This window comes from Chamaea fasciata, unplaced genomic scaffold, assembly GCF_029207755.1.
Source record: "Chamaea fasciata isolate MVZ Bird 193981 ecotype frontalis unplaced genomic scaffold, bChaFas1.0.hap1 SCAF_1, whole genome shotgun sequence".
Lineage (NCBI taxonomy): Eukaryota > Metazoa > Chordata > Aves > Passeriformes > Sylviidae > Chamaea > Chamaea fasciata.
This window is the reverse complement of record NW_027094086.1, coordinates 70603510-70623229: the sequence shown is the minus strand read 5'-3', so window position 1 is coordinate 70623229 and position 19720 is coordinate 70603510. Positions and strand designations below refer to the sequence as shown.

The following is a 19720-nucleotide window of genomic DNA, read 5'->3' as shown; positions in this document are numbered from 1 at the left end:
AAGAACTCTCTACAAAGAGGGAAAAGTAAAATATTTCTTTATAGCTAGAACTTCAACTCTTTTGATAGGTATGATATTCAGCCTGATAAATAATTAAAAATGTAGTTCAAATAGCTTAACTTGAAAGGAAGAATAAATTTACATCAATATAATGGCTGAAATGGCTGTTTTTACACTGTATATCAGTATAATTAGTCTAATTATACTGAAGCTATAGTTACATTAATTACATTTTAACCTTGATTTTTTGTAATGTTAATTGAGCATTAGTATGCACAGAATTGAATGTGCAGTTATGACTACAATGAAATGTCTAAGTACTTTTGTAATTTGTAAATTTATATTTCATTTTGACTAATTAATGGAATTTATCTCTCTGTAGAAGCAGATATATGGTATTGTAGGTACCATATATATCACTGCATTTAATTGCATTCAAAAACTGCAGAGAAAGCATGTAAAAGTGAAACAAAGTGCACAGTGGAGCCAAAAGCCAAATAGTTTTTCCAAAACCAGCCATGAGACTGATATCAGGGGTACTAAGTTGTCTCTGGAAACCCAGCACTGAGGTTTACCTTTGAATTCCAGCCCACAGCCACCTATTAGCAATGTTGGTGGTAACCATTGTAACAAACAAGATCCAAATCTAGTTCTGCAGTAGCCACTCTGGCCTTCTGGAAATTGCAGGTCTGGTTTATGCAGGAGAAGGAAACAGGTTTTTGTCCAAGATCATAATCTCTCATCCTGGTGGTTATGTTCATTTTCAGTGTCAGCAAAGGCTTTCGGACCGGAGTGCCCCGTGCCAGCCCCATACAACCTGTGATCAGGTTGCTGGGCTTTCTTTAAGCACTCAGAACATATAGATTAATGTTAAAAGCCTTGAGATGGTGAATGAAGGAACAACTTTGAATGAAAAATATTCTATACTCTGATTTTAGTTTGTGATCCCGGTATCTTGAAGGTCTGGCAAGTTTCTTTCCTCAATAGTTCAAAACTATGAGATGAGCACTCCATAATGAGGAAAGTCTTATTGCGTCCTGGATGTTTTCTCAGGATATCTTGCACCAAAATATCATGATTCTCACCAAGGTACTTAGAGAGGGATGGAATAAAAAATCTTCCATACTTCAAGTGCAATAAACTCCACTATTTTTTTTTTGAGGATGCCAGATGTTCTGTTGACCATTTCTAAAGGAGTTCTAGAAATGCAATTCTGCAACTTTAAGACTATATTTAAAATAAAAAGATTTCTGGAAATATTCTGGTGATGTCATTTGTTGCAGCTGTTCACTCTAAAGGAAAACTTAACTAACGAGGGGAAGTATTGACTGAGCATAAGGATGTAGTCTAAAAATGAAGGAGAAAAATGAAGGAGAAAATGATTTATATCTTAACTTGATCAAATGATTTAATCAAAAATTACTAACAGAATTTAAAGTGCACTGTGTATAAAGATACAGAAAGTAATGTATTAGTGTAAAAGCCTGTTTTCCTCCCCATAGTTTTTAGATATTACACAAGATTTCATTGTGTCTACTGTACTATGGAAAAAGGCCTGAGAGGGGTTGGAATCCATACCTACATGTTCTTTCTCTGTATTTATAAAATGAGCTCCTGTATGTCTTGTTTTTAATGTGAATAGTTAAGTAAAAAATTCTGGCATCCTAATAATAAGAGGGCAGAAAACAAACAGCTGTTTTTCTCTAGCTTGAGAAAAAAAGAATCAGCATTTTTCTGCATGCTAATCTGTATTTCAGAAAATATTAAAAAATGTATTTCTAATTTGATTCTGATAATAGCATATATGATGATGTTTGTTAAGGAAGAAAAGGATTATAATCAGTTTAATGAACTGAATCAAAAATTAAAAAAGGAAAGGGAAAAGTATTTACAGTATATCATTTACTGAGAAGATTTTCTGATATCATGCCATGACTATTTTAAATGTTCATTCAATTTAGACCCAAAAAATTAACTCTGAGAGAGTAACTGAATTTCAAGGAAAATCAATTTCTTAAGATGGGAGCTTGTTTTCTGTTGTACAATACGGACTATAATTAAAAATTATAATGTGTTTTTCTTTAATCTATATTTTTTATATTGTTTATATCTTCAGAAAAAGCTTAGGACCTCGCTAAACAAAACTGAATGATAATATCCAGAATTTTGATTTGGAAATCTACTCTGCAATGTTGATGAGGGAAGAAGAGGCATTATACTGCACATTTAAAAAAAAAAAATCTGATTAAAAGCAAAGAATCCTGACATGCCTTTTTAATTTTTTTTTTTTTTTTGGTCTTCTGGTTGGATTGTTTTTGATTTGACAGATACAGAGATGAGGGGGAGGTGTGAGGTGGAAAGGTCCATGAGTTCTATAGTGAATACATTAGAATCCCTGTGTTAATGGGAAGTCTTGAAGTGTTCAGGGTCAGCACTAATGGATAAAGTTGCAAAGTTAGGGACCAAACTGAGTAAGAATATTAAATGATGCATTCTCACTTTGCCCTCACTTTATGAAAGCTAAAGGTCAGTGTGTGGGACGCTGTTCACCTAAGACTGCGTGCTTTACATAGGCAGAGCACTAGAACCCTCTGTGTACAATTAGCACTAAGGACACTTAATTTCCTGATGCAAACTGAATAAGGATGCTCTAATATAGTTCTAGCTAAAGAACATTAGATGTCTGTTGTTTTCCTGCAGCTGTCCATATTTAACTTTTTGTTCCTTCATTGTAGAGGCCCTTGCAGACAAGGTGTTTCTGTCCAGCTACAGGGTTCATGCAGAGTAAATGTCCCTGAAATTACCTCTGAGTGTGATTTGTTCTCTTCTGACTGAACTTGGCATATTACCAAAAGCCCAGTCTCTTGTTTCTCAAAAGACAGCAGCTGCACCAAAAGAAAATCTTGTGCATGAATCTTCCTAGCAAAACAAGCCTCAGACACACCTCTCTGTGTTTGGCAGCATCTAGATAATATTTCATTGTGAATAGAATTTTGCTATGTTAAAATTAATTAAATAGGGAATCCACTGCTTCTGACTGGTTATACAAAACGATCGGCATTGTTCAATCCATGTCTTATCGTAAAGAATACTATAGAAAAAGGATTTAATTTGCCATAGGTGTGGTTGGAAACTGCAACAGTAAAAATTCTGTACATACTTCATTGAAAATGTCCTATAAGCGGATATAAATTAATGAGGAACACTTCTGTTTTCCTCTTTCCCCTATCACTCTTCTACCTTTTGCTAACTCATTGTTTAGAGAGGTGTCTATGTCAGATAACTTACGTAGTGCCATGCAAACCAACCAAGATACCATGATTTTATATCTTTGCCATTAACAGCAAAGGACAATTATAATTTGTCCACAGAAGGTTTGTCATAATCATGTTAATTTATTTTTTGAAAGTCTTAAAATATATTTTCACGCTGTGGTTCATTATGTAAAATGCAGAATTTTTTTCTTCCCAGACTCCTGAATCTTGTTAACAGGAGATACATATTTATATTTTCACTAGTGCTGGTATTTGTAGATCCTGCAGCCAATGCATTTACTTTGTGTCTAAATGATTAATCATATATTTACCTCTTTTAATCAGAAATGTAGAAAACCACTAAGAGGAAAAACATTCTGTTACTCAGGATCTTTTGAAAACTTTTTTTCTTTGAAAGCTCAGATTTTTTTTTATTATTAAGTGTCTTCATTTTGACAGGTTTTTCTGTTCATGTAAATCAGCATCATTGAGTCTTGAATTAGATGTTGGAATAAATAGGATAGATTTAGTGTCATTATGGGTAATGAGACACCCTTGCAATCAAGCTTGCTTCTTAGCAATGAATGTAATTTCAAGTGATGCTGTAGAGCTACAAAGTGAAGGCCAAAGTCTCTTAAATCAGGACAATTTTAGACTTTTCCTGTATTGTCTTTTAAGTTACTAGGCTTTAATATCCTGTGTTTTGTTTTACTCCTGTTTAGGGAATGCACGCATGCGTACGTGTGGTCACAGACACCCAAAGAGTACACAGAAACATTTCCCTCTCTCTCAAGTCCTTCCTCTTCAATATTCAGTGTGACTCATATGAATACAATACAGTATATAGTATGACATCCCATATGAGCAATGTTTGGTTTGAAATGTGTCTCCCTAGAGCAGGTACTACTAAAAAGATAAAAGAAGTAAAACTGGTGAGCATTAATTGTCATGGATGTCTCTTCTTCATGTGTTGGTCTGTTGACCTTGACACACATCCTGTCACAACAGTGACATGCTGCTGGCTGTACTCACCCAAAAGGGATAAAAAGTGTGCACTGTGTGTGGGTGGTGCTGCACTAAGTAACCACAGCAAAGAGACTCAAACTACTTTATCTGCAGAACTGAAGTTGCGTGTGTTTGTCTTGTATCCCAAGGCTGGAATCCAGGGCCATAGGATTTGTTAAGCAACACTCAAATCTTTTTCTTTGTCGTTTTGTTTAAACAGGTCTGAAATGGATATACTCTCTGCTAGCTCTGAAGGTATTCTTATTGGATATTGTCCACAGCAAGATGCCCTGGATGAACTTTTAACAGGTTGGGAGCATCTTTATTATTACTGCACACTGCGTGGAATTCCAAAGCAGGATATCCATAAGGTAACTATCCATAACAGATTTGAAGAGGCAGCTATTGCCAGGCTGGCCTGTGGGGTTTATAGAACATTTGTACCTTTTAAACATGAGAAACTATCTAATAATTAATCTTAACAACTTTAGTAATAAGGTTTCTCATTACCACAATTTTATTTAAATAATGTGGATTTTTCCTGTCTGTTATGCCTGCTCAAAACACAATAACATCACTGCAGATAATAAAATAACATTATTGCAAATGAAATCCCAGGCACCAAAACCCTAAAAGAAATTAAATTTATGGATGGTTCAGTGCCTTCACTATCACACTTAAAGAACTATGAGAGAACACCACTCAGTTGTTTTGAGCCTTGTACCTCTGAAAAACTTTTCTTCAGAGATACAATTTAGCTTTGAAGGAACTAAAAATTGCATGATTCTGTACAAATAAATGAAACACCTGGACTCTGGGATAGGAGCTGTCAGCACTCTGCTGCCTTAAACTTCACAAGATGGGAGCAGTCTCTTAAATGCTCCAGCTGCCACACAAAGTTTGGGGTTGTCCAAGGAGAATAGGCTGAAGAAAATGCTTTGAGAGCTTACTAGCACAGAAGTTGACAATATCTAGGAAAATCACTGGGAGCTCTTGGATTTACAGATACAGGTGTAGCAGTGCTGATCAGCCGACTGAGCTCTTTTTTCTGTAACGAAGGAACTAGTCAGCCAATATCAGAAATTAAGTACAAAATGGATACAGTGTAAAATATGGCGGGGATGGGGGGGGCTCTGTATGAGCAGATGGAAGTTTACAATATGACCTGAGATGCTCAGTCTTTTCTGTTTAATTGCATCTCTGTTAACATGAGAAAACCGTAATGTGATATGAAATTGGTATCTGTCAATTCCGGCTGTATAGATTGGTCTGAAGTAGTAGCTATTCCTCTAGCACTGCCCTCCTAACCTCCAGAATACTGCCTGCTGTTTTCCTTTCATTTTTCCAGAAGCAAAACTGCATGAACTGAAATATCTTCTTTTTTTTTTTCTGACTACCCAGAATTTTTCTGGCTGTTGCCTCGGGGTCTAATAAGTGGTTTGCAACCAGTTCCTTGACTGTATGTGAGAGGACTGCTTTCTGGTTCTCTGCAGCCTGTTTTCTTTTTCTTCAGAAGATAGATGCTATTTCAGAAAAAAGTATGATTCCTGTAAGGGACATTGAGTGGTTATCAGGACAGGCAATATTTTGAATTTTTGCTGTCTTAAGCTGATCATTTGGTTATTTCTGGATGAAAGCCTGGGGAAAATAATTGATTCTTGCAAGTCTTCGCCCCTTGTCTTGGGCAGTATCTATTGTCCAGGACATAGCCTAGACTTTTACCTGTTTTAAGAGCATGTTACTTGCAGACTGCTCAGAAATTATCATACAGTATTTTGTTTGATTGCTTACCCTTCATAACTTACTGGTGTTAATTTTTACTTCAGTCTACTAGCAGAGTACTGAAGATTTGCATATATTTCCCCTGATCCAAAAATAAATACATTAAGAGATGGTGGTTATTGCTCTAGAGCCCTCAACTATAATTAACTGTTTTCTCCATGAAGTGACAGGTCCTCCATAGTGGTTAGGAAAGAGTTCCTCAAGTGGTATGGTATGTCACATATGTGTTCCTCTTCAAAGGGATGAAAATCATTCATTTAGATAGGAGTTATGATTACTGTGTGCACTGAGAGAAGACAAACATTAACATTCCTGTGCCTCAGATAATCTAGGTATAGGCTTAGACTCTTCATAGTCAGCCTTCCGTGCCTTAGCATCACATTTGTGAAAGAGAGATCATTCTTCCTTTCAGTTGTCTTGAATTTTTGTCTGCATAGATTGCAGAGCAGACTTTGCTGCCATATGCTTGCGATCAAGGCATCAAAGCGCTCCTGCAAATAATATTTAGCTGCTCTGGTTTGCTTCCATCAAAAACTGAAATGCAGCTATCTCTGAGGAAAACAAATGTTTTTGTCAGCACGCCCTTGTGACTGTGTGGCACTGCTGTCAAGCACTCAACAGCTGCTGTGCTTCAACTCAGAAATGGCTGGTGCCTGGAGAAAGTAAGCATTCTATCTGCCTATAAAGAAAATAAGGCCTTGGAATGCTTTAGAGGAGCAGCTGTATGGAAACGTAAGCTGTTATTTTCTCATCATTCCCTCCTGCCTATGATACAGCACTTCAAGCCTGCCTCTGAATATTTACCAGTGACTAATTACACTAATATGCACAGACACGTATATTCTAGAGAGAACATTGGTTCTCTCATTGGTTCTTTCATTGATAAGGAAAGAAACATACATTCACTTTGTTTTTTTAAGAAATTGGTGAGCAGGCAGGTGACTTACAGGTTGTGTTGCTGCTGAAGTTGTCTATTAAAGCACTAACTTCAAGGACCAAATCCTTTGCTAGACAGATTTATCAGCAGCAGGAGTTAAGTGCCTGACATAAAGTTGAGTGCACTTAATGTTCCAAAACAGTAATTAAATGAATGGGAAAGGAGGAGAAAAATGGGTCATCTACTATCAATGTTAAGCTTTGCATGTAATGTGAAGTTTTGTTATGCTTCACAGATCTGCTCTGAAAATTTCTCTTTATTCAAAATTGGAAAAATTAGAGTAAAGCTTTTAGGTTATTTAGAAGGATTCTGATTAAGCATAGTACTTTTAATTTTTATTTTTATTTCTTTAATATATCAACTTCTTAGATCTCAATTTGTGCCAAAATACAGCATTCAGCTTGTTAAAAAATTAAAATTGTTAGTACAGCATCAAATGGCGTCCCTCATTAGCATTAAAACTTCTGTTGCAAATCTCGAAAGAAGTTTTATCAGGTATTCTGAGATTACTTTTCTGGAATGTCAGTATGCTTTCTCTTTTCATTAAGTCTCCAGGAAAATTTTGCTCTGATTCTAGAATCTCATTGATTTCTGGTGTTATATTCTATAGGTGCTGGAAATGGGAGTCTGTAAATTCATTCATTCTTTGTATGTTGACTTTTTTTGGACCCCAAGCAGAATTAGTGTGTATAGTTTTATAAGACTGTGAGACAAAAAATATTGTTCCCCAGAAACTTCACCATAGGTATACACTTTCCAAATGTAAAAAATCTAACAATTCTGAATTTACTTGAAGGCAAAATAAATACTGTTTCATATGGAATTGGTAAATGATTTCTATTTAGGATGTTCAAACTACACTGTATCCACTTACTCAGAACCTGACACTTTGAATTACTGATTTGGACATATAAAGTTATTTTTCAGATTACTCTAGAATTCAATCCATGTTTATTATCATTTATAATGGGTATGATACACATTCTCAGCATTGGGTCAGATTTGCTTTACGAGGATTTGTTAAAATAAATAGCAAGAAGATATGCAATTTATTTATTGTGTCAGCAAGGATGAAAACTATTACACTGATGGATACAGCCTTTCAAGTCAAGATAGAAACACTATGATGTTTCTAGTCTTGGAATAGATTGAGTCTTCACTAATTCCAAGTTTTTCTGGAAGCCACACAGACTGAGAGTCCTTAACACCATTTAATTTTTTACTTGAATATTAGAGGTAATTTTTAAAGGCAGTGGAAAGCCATAGGCAACCGTGGTTACAGAATCCCTTCTTTTTAGTGGGATGGATGTACCTCTCAGTTCCCTGGTAGATGGAGGAGGCCATGCTTGTTTTGGGAGACCATGCCCACATATATTGGCATATGTGCAAAAAGTTATCCTATAGCCTCTTCTGGAATGAATGTTGTCTTTAGGAACTCCACAAAGTTTTGGGGGATTTTGTTTAGATGCTACAGATTGAAGGGCTCATTCCAATGTCTGTTCTAAAGCTAGGTGGGCTATCCCAAATTAGTTCTGGGGGAAAATCTTTGGCTAAATATATTACAATTGATGAGGAAAAAAAGATAAATAGTTTTAAGAAATATTGGAAAATAGGGAAGTATCTATCTGATAGATGGGAAGTCTGTTCTAATTTTTACTGCTGGTGTGGGGAGGAAGGAAGGAAAAAGTTTAAATACATTATTACAGCCATGAATCAACATTAAATATTTTCATGGTTCAAGTGTGTTTACAATGTATATATTTGCACATAATTTTGTAGCTTTTGATTTGGCCTCAATGTTACGTGCTTGCTAAATAAATTGGTGCGTATCCTCACTCTTTGCTGCTGAAGGTCATTGAAATATTATTCAAATAGTGCATCATGGTGAATATGACAAGGAGGGAGAGAAGGTGCTTTTGCATATATCTCACTTTCACTACAGGAAGAAAACCATTTGAACTGTAATTCTCTGGCATAAATGTGTGCAGAAAGAAGATTGATCACATGCTCAATTCTGACTTTCATTTAAAATATTTTAAGAGGGATTTTTGCATTTTTTTTACTGTGTCCTATGATGCAAACCACTGGTTATACAGACAAATGAAGTTATAACGGAGATATTAGGCTCCTCTACAAAATAGCTAATATGTAATATGAACCTAATATGTAATATTTCTAATTTCATTCAAATTACTGTTTTGTTGCTGCCTAGGTTATTATTGGTGAAGCTGAAACATTACTGGAAATCTTAAAATATGCATTAAAGAAAAAACTCTGGGGTCATCTCTTCAAAGAAGATTGAGCTCCATATTCTTATATTTGCTGAGCCATAGTCTGCAGTGCTCTATTGAAATGTAAGAATTGAGGATATCAGAAATAGGAGACTCTTTTAGGTGCAACTGGGAAATATTTAGGAATGAGAAAGTTGGCCCTTCCTTCTGCCTTTATGTTGCTGATGTGATTCGGCTCCAAATCAGTTCCAATTTGGTATGTTTTGCGCTAAAGGAGCATATCTAGATATCAGGCCAGATTGTGTTGTGCGGTGTGATGATCTGCAAGGCTTATCTTGGAAGCTCTCCACTTCTAAAGCAGCAGCAAAGTGGGTACTATGAAATGATTCCCACCCCTCTCTTACCTATTTTGCTTTTAAACTTTCTCTTGAAAAATTTCTATAGCAGGACACTTTCCAGGCTTTATCTCCTTTTATGAAACAGGAGATTGTGTAGTCATGCTGAATGCTTGAGCACACACCAGGGGGAGGAGGATTCTATGTGAGGAATTACAAATCTTGCAAAGGTAGTTCTTTTTAATGTTGCTCCCTACAAAGAACTTTATGTTCATACCTGAAATGTCTGAATCTCCTTGGGGGCTACTGACTACAAGAAGACCAATCTAACTTGAATGGTTACTTTCTTCTCTCTCTGGTACTGTTCCTTCACCTTCTAAATTCTCCATACAGAATTCATTGTCTCTTTTAAAAAAAGGCATTTTGCTGACTTTAGATGACACTTCAAAGCAGTCTTAGAAAGAGTGGTTCTAGTCATGGCTAAAGGATAGTTTTGACTATCTTATGACACATTTCAGCTGTGATGCATAGTCCTCTCGATTATTTTTTAATAACTTTTGAAGCTTATTGTAGTTTAAAACATATATTTGGTATAAACATAGGATTGCATATTTTTTCACTTTCTGGTCTTAAACTCTTATGAGCTTTTCTGTGTAATTTGTTTGATTGTTGGTGGATATGTAGGAGTATAATCCTTTAGTCACTAGCATTCATGCATTCCCAGTGGTAGCAGTCGAGTCAGTTCTATAGATAGGATAAGCTGTCTACCATATTCTTTAGAAGATTTGAATTTGTGTATAATGTTTGTTGCTTTTGTGTATAATGAGACCTTTATGTGCAAGTGAAAAAACTACATAGCGAAACAAAATTCAGCTATTGTATCTTAAAATATAGCTAAGGTGATTAACCATTTTTAAAGCCACATCTATAATTTCTAATTGGAAGTGAATTACTGTGAAGTAACTTTGATATGGCAGATGGTTTCTGCTGCGGCTGGTTTAAAAGTTGTTATGATTTAAAAAAAAAAAAAAACCCTCTCTGCATCTAATGTAGACAGAGCAATATTTCTGAAATGTGGCATCTTTATGAGAACATGCAGTGCTGTCAGGTTAAATATACATCCAGGTATCCCAAACAGTGACTATGGATACCAGTCCAAGGATCATCACAAGAATACTGTAGATTCACATCACTGCTGCATTATTTCTTCTTACAGACAACTTGCTCTCAGAGATGTCTCTTACTTTTACAAGTATCACTTGAAAAATCTTGCTGAAAGTGTCATGAATGCCTTGATCATTTCCAAAGGTGTTTGCATAATACTTTCCTATAGAAAATATTATTATGCTTGTGGCAGTTTGTCTATGATGGATAGTGAATATTAATTCAGAATATTGTTTATTGATTTTTTTTTTCTATTGGACTTTTCAATGAATTGGAGACTGACCATCTGATATGATTAAGCCTTCAAGTCCCTCCTTGTTTTTTGCTGAAGGTATTATAGAGGAAACAAAGAGAATGAACCATACTGCTGGGGATGCTCTGGCAGTTAATGTTGGGCAATAAGATCACCATGCAACTTCTTGTTTTACAGCTGTTCCAGCTGTTCTACACACAGGTAGAAGACTCACTTGCTCTGTTACAAAATTGATCACTCCTTGATGACACAGCCCCCCAGGGGTCTATGCCAAATGCCTGCTGCTTTGCAGGGTGCATTTGGCAGCAGTAAGTAGAAAAGTTGCTGCTGTGTCCCTCGTGGTTTTGAGCAATATCTCCTTGGACAGTTCAGCACGAGTAGCTGATACAGATGTATTAAGATTATTGCTACTTTTACTATTCTCTAGTCCTGGTGTTTTAGAGAGTCTTGTATGTCAGAACTGTCTCCGACAGGGAAAAGAAGAAAGGCCATGGGGGACAACATGAGTGTTGTCTCCAGCTGTGCTCACATGCCTTCTCAGCTTGCTGAGATCATACATTCTTGTTAAAGCAATTAAGACCAATCCAGCTAGGATCAACTTACCCCTCTCAGTTATTACAAAGGTTATATTAATTTAATCCTGTTACATTTTGTCTTAAAGAAACTCTAAATCCACAACTGTGACTTGCTTTTCATCGTTTTTTGTAGCTGATGGAGAAATTTTTTTGCTTGAATTTTCAGTAACTTAGGTATTTTATCAAATAAATAGTGGAGAATAAGTTGAAATGAGAGACATTTTAGATCATTGATCCATGGACACAAACCAAATACAAATGACTGTGCCAGGTTTCTACACAAGAAAATCCTTATCATTTTTGAAGAACGAAGGGGCTCCAGAGCAGCTTTTTGTCTGTGTTTAAGATTCAAAAATAATAATATGCAGCAAGTATGGATAAATAAGGAAACAACATGTACATTTCCTTAACATGCATGAACAGAATGTTCTTTCAATCTATGCACAAAGGCTACCTAATCTGGCTTATTTTTGTTGGCCTTCAAATTTGCAAACCACAGGTTGCAGAGGACCTTGTTAACCGCTTACACCTCAAGGCCCATGCTGACAAACTGGTGAGAACCTACAGTGCTGGCACAAAAAGGAAGCTCTCTACTGCTGTGGCTTTAGTTGGTAAACCCCAAATACTTTTACTGGTGAGTAAAAGTAATATTGTGCTTATGTAAAATGGGCTACATTGAATTTTGTTTTCTTGTATGTTGCTCTGAAGAAAATCAGGTAGTTTTCTGATCAGCCAGGGAGTAATTGATACACAGATGTACAAGTGTGTTCTTTGTTCTGCTATATGAACTACTTTAATTTTATTCTCCAATGCTTACAAAAATAGAAAGTGAAACTGGTTTTTTAATCCTATTTTTTTCTTCCTTGGAGCAATTGGGTGAGCAGGAAAAAAAAAGACCTCAGCACAAATACAATTGTAGTATTCCATGGCCCAAATACGTGTTTAATTGACTCGTGTTCTTTCAGGATACTCCTAATTCTTGCTTGGTTGTATTTATTTCATAAATCTGGCTTCACACATCATACAATCAAGTAATACTTACTATGAATTATATTAATTTGAATTATTTATCCTAGGTTGTTTTGGTTTTTGCATACTACTGTCCATTTAGGCCTGATGCTGGTCACTCCAGTGTAAAAAATGCCTTTTGTATTGAAGATCAGGAAGCTGCAAAGCTTTGAGAATTGCACGAATATGACACTACATTCTCTCATACTGTTGCCTTTTGTTTCACTAGAGAATATTGAACATTGCTGTCTTAAAATTTGGCTGGGAAGAATTCAATAGTGCAATAAACCTTTCAAAACAGTCAGGGGTAGGAAAGCTGCTCCTCAGAGTTGAGGGGGAAACCAGGGCATCCAGGAAGAGACTGCAGGCTAAAGGGAACCAGATAAAACTGATGTTCTCTGGGGTCCGTGTTTCAGAAGATTAGACATATTTTGCTGCCTCTAATTGCCTACCATTGCTTCACTTCTAAGCAAAGATATTTTATTTGCATTTTATGCTTTAACTGACTCTGGTTCAGCTAGTAAAAGGAGGAGATTGTCTTAAATCAGTGTTTTTTTCCTGATCTTAGGAAATGCTCCAACTGGTTTTGAATATCTTTATGACAGTGTACCACTGCAAGTATCCATTTCAGCCTACTTCTTGCTGCAGGGCACAGACTGTTGCATACAGAATGAAAAGAGGAAAGAAAGATATTTAAACATGTCAAATTCTTTGAAACATTTGTTGTGTTTAGAAAGCTAGCAGATTTAAAAGGAGTTTTTAAGTATTTTAAAAGGAGGCTTTTTCATTATTATTTTGTCTGAAAGGAAAGACACCAATATAAACTATGGAATCTGCTTCTAAATTGCATCCAGGATCAAAGCTATTAATTTGAGCAGTATTGTGGGTTGCTTTCTGTTTATTGCTTTTTATGTTTTCTTCGTTAGCAATCCACAGATAATGGGAGAGTGAACTGAATCTTTTAACCTCTGACATTGGTAGTGAAGCACTAAAATTAGCTTCAAACTGGATGTTTTGTGTGCTTTGTTTCTTGAAAACTTTGCTTCCAGGTTCCAGTTGGGTTTCTTTCCTGAAAATACTTAGGCCAAAGCCATATCTGTCTATGAGGTGCTGACACTCCCCAGGGAATTCCACTGGATGAAAAGCAACTGGAAGTGTTTCTTTCTTCCTAGTTTTGTCAGAGACTAGATTTGTCAATCAAATATAATTGTTTTTGTTTCCATGCGTGGATGTAGTAAAATTTTAATTTAGTGAGGAAAGCAGGAATAGATAAGAAGAGGAAATATAGATTTTGTAGCAGCATATCTTGCAAACCACTTTCAGGTCTCTCTTATCAAAAAGAGTATATGTGTATAATTAATCAGATATAGTATAACAAATACTTATAACTGTACATATATGCTATATAAAATGTTTATATATGATAAGTGTTTATAAATACAAATAGATTATATTTAAATATTATTTATTTATTTATATATACTTATATATTTATTATTTATGTATGTATACTTATTTACTAAAATGTGCTTTCCATAAATTTAGACATTAAACTGTATGTGTTAAAGCAAAACATTAATCAGGGTGTCAATTAAGTGACCCTCTGAAAATACGAAATTTAAATGGACAAATACACGATTTTATCATGAATTGTGTTAATTCTTCATCCTGGGCAGAACCTGTGGTGAGCTTTTTCCATCCTGCTATGTTATTTTCATTTTTCCTGTAGGATGAGCCCAGCTCTGGGATGGATCCCTGCTCCAAACGCTACCTTTGGAAAGCTATCCTGAAGGAAGTTCAGGATGGCTGTGCAGCTGTGCTGACATCCCACAGGTAACACCCTTATCCCAGCAGCCATCCTATTCCTGTGCTGCAGAGGAGGATACTCTGAAGACATGCTCACTCTGCTGTGAAATACAGATTAAGTCTTGAAATTTTATGGTAATTCCTTCCTATTCATGGAAAAGGGACCTATTTAAATCCCAAATATTTTTCATCTTTAGTTTTTAAAGAATAGAGTGTTGCTCAAGGGGCTAGAGGCATGGCAAAGATGATGCAATTGATTCTTCTTTTTTTCCATGCTCTTTTTACTCAGTGTTGTAGTGTCCCTTCTTTCTTAGAACATCAGGTTACTTTTTTGCATCTGGCTCCCTTAGAAATCCTTACAAAGGGAGGTGTGAGTGAAAAACCTTCTGATTTTATTAAGCTTCTGCTTTGCATCAGTGTATGAAAAGAGTAAACCATGGCATCCTGAAGATGGATGCATCTGCTGTCCTCTTATGGATTACTGAAAATGATAGGAGACCCCATCCTCTTAGAAGAGTCCATCTACATTAAATATCTTGTCAGGTCTCTGATATGGTCACTGGTATATTGGTTTAATGGAGGGAAACATCAATACTGTTTTATAACATTTATGAAATGAAATAAATTAAATGTTCCCTTAGGTAATATATATATATATAGTATGTAAAATTTTGTATAAAATGTCTTCAAATGAAAACATGTCCATAGATGACAAAATTCAAAAATCGAAACAGCAATGAAACATTTGACCAAATGAGATTTGAAGTATATGTGAATTAATAAAGGAATGTAGCCAAACTCCCTCCAATGTTTTCTATTTTCAGGGTATTTTTAGGTATTCTTAAAATGTATTTGTTGTCCTAGTCCATTACTGATGGAAAATTTCTCCAAAAACTTTCTAGTGTTTTATTTATGGAAGCTGAATTTTGAAAATCACGTACCTGTGTTTGATGGCCAAGTACTTGCCAGCACACTCATTTAGGGAACATGGTTATGCATTGTGAATTCAGCTCAGTGATTTTCAGGAAAAACTATGCTTTGACTTTTCAGTCCAGATTAAGAACCTCTAGTTGTCAAACACTAGCTAAAAAGAAGAGACCTGTGATCTCATTACTAATATGATGTAAACAAACAAACAAACAAACTCCATCAGATTGTGCTAACTATACATCTGGCTCTACAAATGAATGACTTGAAGCAGACAATAATGCCATTCACGTTGTTGTGCCAGGGTGAAGAAAGGAGAAATTTTTTATGGTATTTATACTATTTTCTGAAGGCCATTGAGGCTTTGAGATTATTTACTTGTATAACTACAGGAATTTTACAAATGAAGTGAACTTTCATATATGTCAGCAAATACGTGTGTAAGGTATAAAGAGGGTTTACTGTGTAAAAATCAGGTTTTGAGGACTGTTTACCTACTTTCCAGAGGCAATTTTTTACATTTCAGAGACAAAACTTCTGTGTTAACTGGGGAGGAATGAGGCTTTATCAACTGTCCCTAAAGCCCTAAATTTGTGTAATTTTGCCACAGCTGGGGAGCGTTATGCCAGGGGGAGCATTAGGAGTTACTCAATGAATTTCCTGATTTGTGGGAAGATGTATCAGTCCTGTCCCAGTCTCTTTCAGACACAGCAATTTGGCAGTTCTCACTACAGCCCTGTTATGTTATAAAGAAATTGTTCCTGGGGCGTTACTTAATTGCCAATGTTTGTTCTGTCAAAGCACTTTGATTTGGACTGGCCCATGGCTGAGGTACACAAGACATCTCTTGTTTAGCTGTCTCAGAAGGGTGTGGGAAGGCACACAGTGAATTGTAGGAACATCAGACATCTTTGACTCCTCTTTGAGATGATGGGTGTGTCCTGACTGGTTCCTTGTGTCTAAAGTGCGTCTTTGAAAGAGCTGCTCACACAATTGTGCGTAATATGTAGGGTAGCAGCCCATCTGCCATAAGTTTTACAAGTCAAAGCTATTATTTATCATCTGAAGCAGTCACTTCTAGGAGAACCCTGCTTTTCTAGTCAGATGCATTTCCATTTCCTAAATTCTGTTTGGATTGTAGTGTTTTGGATCTTCTTCTCTCCTGCAATCAGCCTTTTTTTCAAGGCCATGTACTATGCAAAAGAAAGGCTGAGCAAGCTTTTCATTCTTTTTCCCTTTATCCTTTAGCTCAGAATAATCATGAACAGGTATTAAAGGTAATAACAGAGTTCATGACTCACTCATAGCATTCCTGAGACTGCTTATGAGGCAATTGCCTGTGGTAATGATACCTTTATATTCTGACCAGAATTGTTCTGTTAGTCATGGACTAAAAACATAAATAATGGTTTAAGGCTCTCTTCTAGCTGTCATGTGGTGAGAACTCTTGGTATTACCTGATGAAGGTATCAACTTTGACTGCTACCCTTTGAAGCCAAAGGTTTTTGTGCACCTGTTTTTGCAGCTGATCAGATTCTTCCACTTTAACTAAAGTTAGGTATAAACAATGTTTATACTACTAATTATTTTTTCCCTTTTATTTTTCTTTTCACTACTAATTATTTATTTTTCCCCTTGATTTATTTTGTAGTATGGAAGAATGTGAAGCTCTCTGCACAAGGCTTGCTATTATGGTCAATGGAGCTTTCAAGTGTCTTGGCTCTCCCCAGCACATTAAGAACAGGTATTATACATCAACATCAAATCTTCTGCATTTTTATTCAATCTAAGAGCTGTCTAGATGCTTTAGTAGTGCTAAGGCATAAGCACTAATGATGGCTAAAAACATCATCTCTTTGCTGCTGTCACTGAAGTTAAAAAAGAGCCAATTAAGATAACTTAGGAAGCGAAATTGACGTGTGACATTGCTAAAATGCTTTGTAGTCTGCATTGGTAATTGAAAGAGACAGATCTGCATCTGAAGTGAAGCACTTCTGCACATAATCTGAGAAATATATTGTGAGAATTCAACATGGTGATGAAATACAGTTTGGTTCCTTCTGAGGGTTTTTCATAACTGGAAGAAGCATTTTTAACAGGTCAGCAGCCAGTAAGAACATCTATTTTGAACTCTCTCTACTTCCTACCAAATTCACTGACAATTGCAGATATTTTTGCTGTTTTCTGCATCCTTTTCCTGGTGTGCATAAGCCTCTTTTCTGTTTGAACTCTGTTCATAAGTTAATTTAACACCTAATAATGAGGATGTTTAATTCAGAGGATGAGCTCAAACCACCATAAAGGAAAGAGGATAAGAAGCTGAGGGGAAAGTTGCTGCAACTTATAGCTAGAACATTTACATTCAGTTGTAAATGTAATTGTTAGGACATGCAGACAGTCAGCTGTGTAAGATGATACAGCCCATTTAAAAGCAGCAAAGCTACACTGCTTTGTACTAGCTCAGCACTTAGTTCTCTTAAGTGCAGATGCACTTGACATTGGGAACAAGCTCTACAGAAATGCTTCGGAATTGCTGTCTGCCCTGTTTATAAGGCAGAAATTATGTGCCTTGTAGCAACCTTTTGGCTTTCTAGCCTTCCCTTTGGGTGGATCCATAGATCCTTGCTTCACAGCTGATTTAGCAAGATGGGCCTGACTCACACTAACTAACTCTCTCCTTACAAGTCTTTTCATGAAGACAAACTTAGAGTTATTACAGTCCAAAAAGTGAAAAGAAGACTGATGTTTGCATCTCTCATTCTGATGATTCTGTGTGATTATAGCCTTCTTGTCATGCTTGCACACCTTTCAGTACCTATTTGCCTCAATTTCTGGAGGCATGAGAAGCCAGCTGATCTGCAGCAGTTTCTGCTTCATTTGTATCTAGGTCTTTACCTTTGCCATCCTGTCTCTTCCCAAATTTCATAGCATAGAATGGCTTGTTATCTCACTGGCTGGAGCAGACTAGTGAGTGTGAAAGCATCCTTTATTTCTTTTGTATGAGAAACAGCTCATATGTAGAGAACAGTGCAGATCTTGGACAGGTGAAAATGATTTTTGAAGATGTGTGTCCCCCCAGACAGGAAAGAATAGCATTACTTAGGCACTTCAGTTGAGTGTATAAAGTCAGCTGGGAGAAATGTAAGTCTTCTCTTTTTATGTTTCACATCCTCTGGAGTGGGTGCACGTTTCTGTCTTCTCCACTTCACCTTGAGAGGGCAAAATCTGTCCACAAAGGCTACCTTCCCCTTTATCTTATCAGTGACTTTGTAAATTTTTTTGCCACTTCTGATGTTTCCTTTAGCAGCATCTTTTCATCTTCCCCCTTACAGAAACAAGACATCAAAAGCATACTCATAAGTATGCACCGCATTCATATAAATAAGGCAGTTATTTCTCAATTTGCTGCACTGCCTCTGTAGATAACCTCTTTCAGATCACAGTTAGCAAATCAGTGCAGGAGTATCCTGCTGGAAGTGTCATCATATTTCTTCTTATTGAGATGACACTAGTACTATTATTACTATAGAGATAGTCACAGATCAGCCATTCTGGAATCAAGGCTGTATGAGTGCCTCTTTCAAATTCTCTAAAGCAAGGTCATAAGAAGAATATTTGGCAGCTGTGTTCATACCTATTATTTTTTTTTAAATCATTGTAGCTTTAAAAGGCACACATTCTCTATATTAAGAATATTTCATACTATCAGCAGGTATGTGTATATGGCAGTTCTTTAATGTATGTCCATCAGTGACATCCACATGGGAAAATATGTGCACTTGATATCAATATTGCAGAGACTTTCTCCACAAACTCTGTAGCTCAAGCTGCACAAAGATTTTTCATTTAAAGCAGGACTAAAATCCCTTTAACTCCTAGCTTATTGGTTGATTTGGTCTCCAAATTTTCCATGCTAGCTGTTCACGTCCCTATTGAATTTTTTAAAAACTTTAGAACCCTTTATTAAGAAAAAATAGCCATGAGCTTTATTAAAGGATTTAATTAAAATTATGCAGTTTTCTGATTTTTTTCTGACTGGTACATTTTCTTGGCTGGAAAGAACAAAACCACTGTAGAGAGCACAGTCTTAAAGTGTCACATCCACACAGCTGTTAAAGCTTGCAGAAAAGACATTTCTGTGTTTTCTTTAGAAATCTTTTGACGAGTGCGGAGGAGAAGTCAAAGACTGTTCCTCTACTCCCATTATTTTGTTGCTTAGTCTAGCTGCCAAACACCTCTCCAACACATGCCAATATGATCCTTTATCATAAAACCCAGGCTATCACACACCTAACACTTGAAGTAGTTGTTAGTAGGTTAAAAAACATTGTAGATTCTGTGCAATTAAAGTTCCAAACTTTCTTGAAGACAATTTTCTGATATGCTACAATGTACTGTATGGAGTATTCCTGCATCTGCATGAGATGGGGAAGGGGCGGAGAA

General features: G+C 36.2%; 1 protein-coding gene across 1 annotated transcript in view; it reads left to right on the top strand.

Moving 5' to 3' along the window:
- The window catches only part of ABCA13 (ATP binding cassette subfamily A member 13), a 175038-nt gene that overhangs the window by 142052 nt on the left and 13266 nt on the right, over positions 1–19720 (top strand). Inside the window, exons 49-52 of the mRNA XM_066185749.1 lie at positions 4480–4630; positions 12036–12170; positions 14274–14377; positions 16929–17021. Of these exons, the coding sequence (XP_066041846.1) occupies positions 4480–4630; positions 12036–12170; positions 14274–14377; positions 16929–17021 (483 nt within the window). The remainder of the gene's footprint in view (positions 1–4479; positions 4631–12035; positions 12171–14273; positions 14378–16928; positions 17022–19720) is intronic.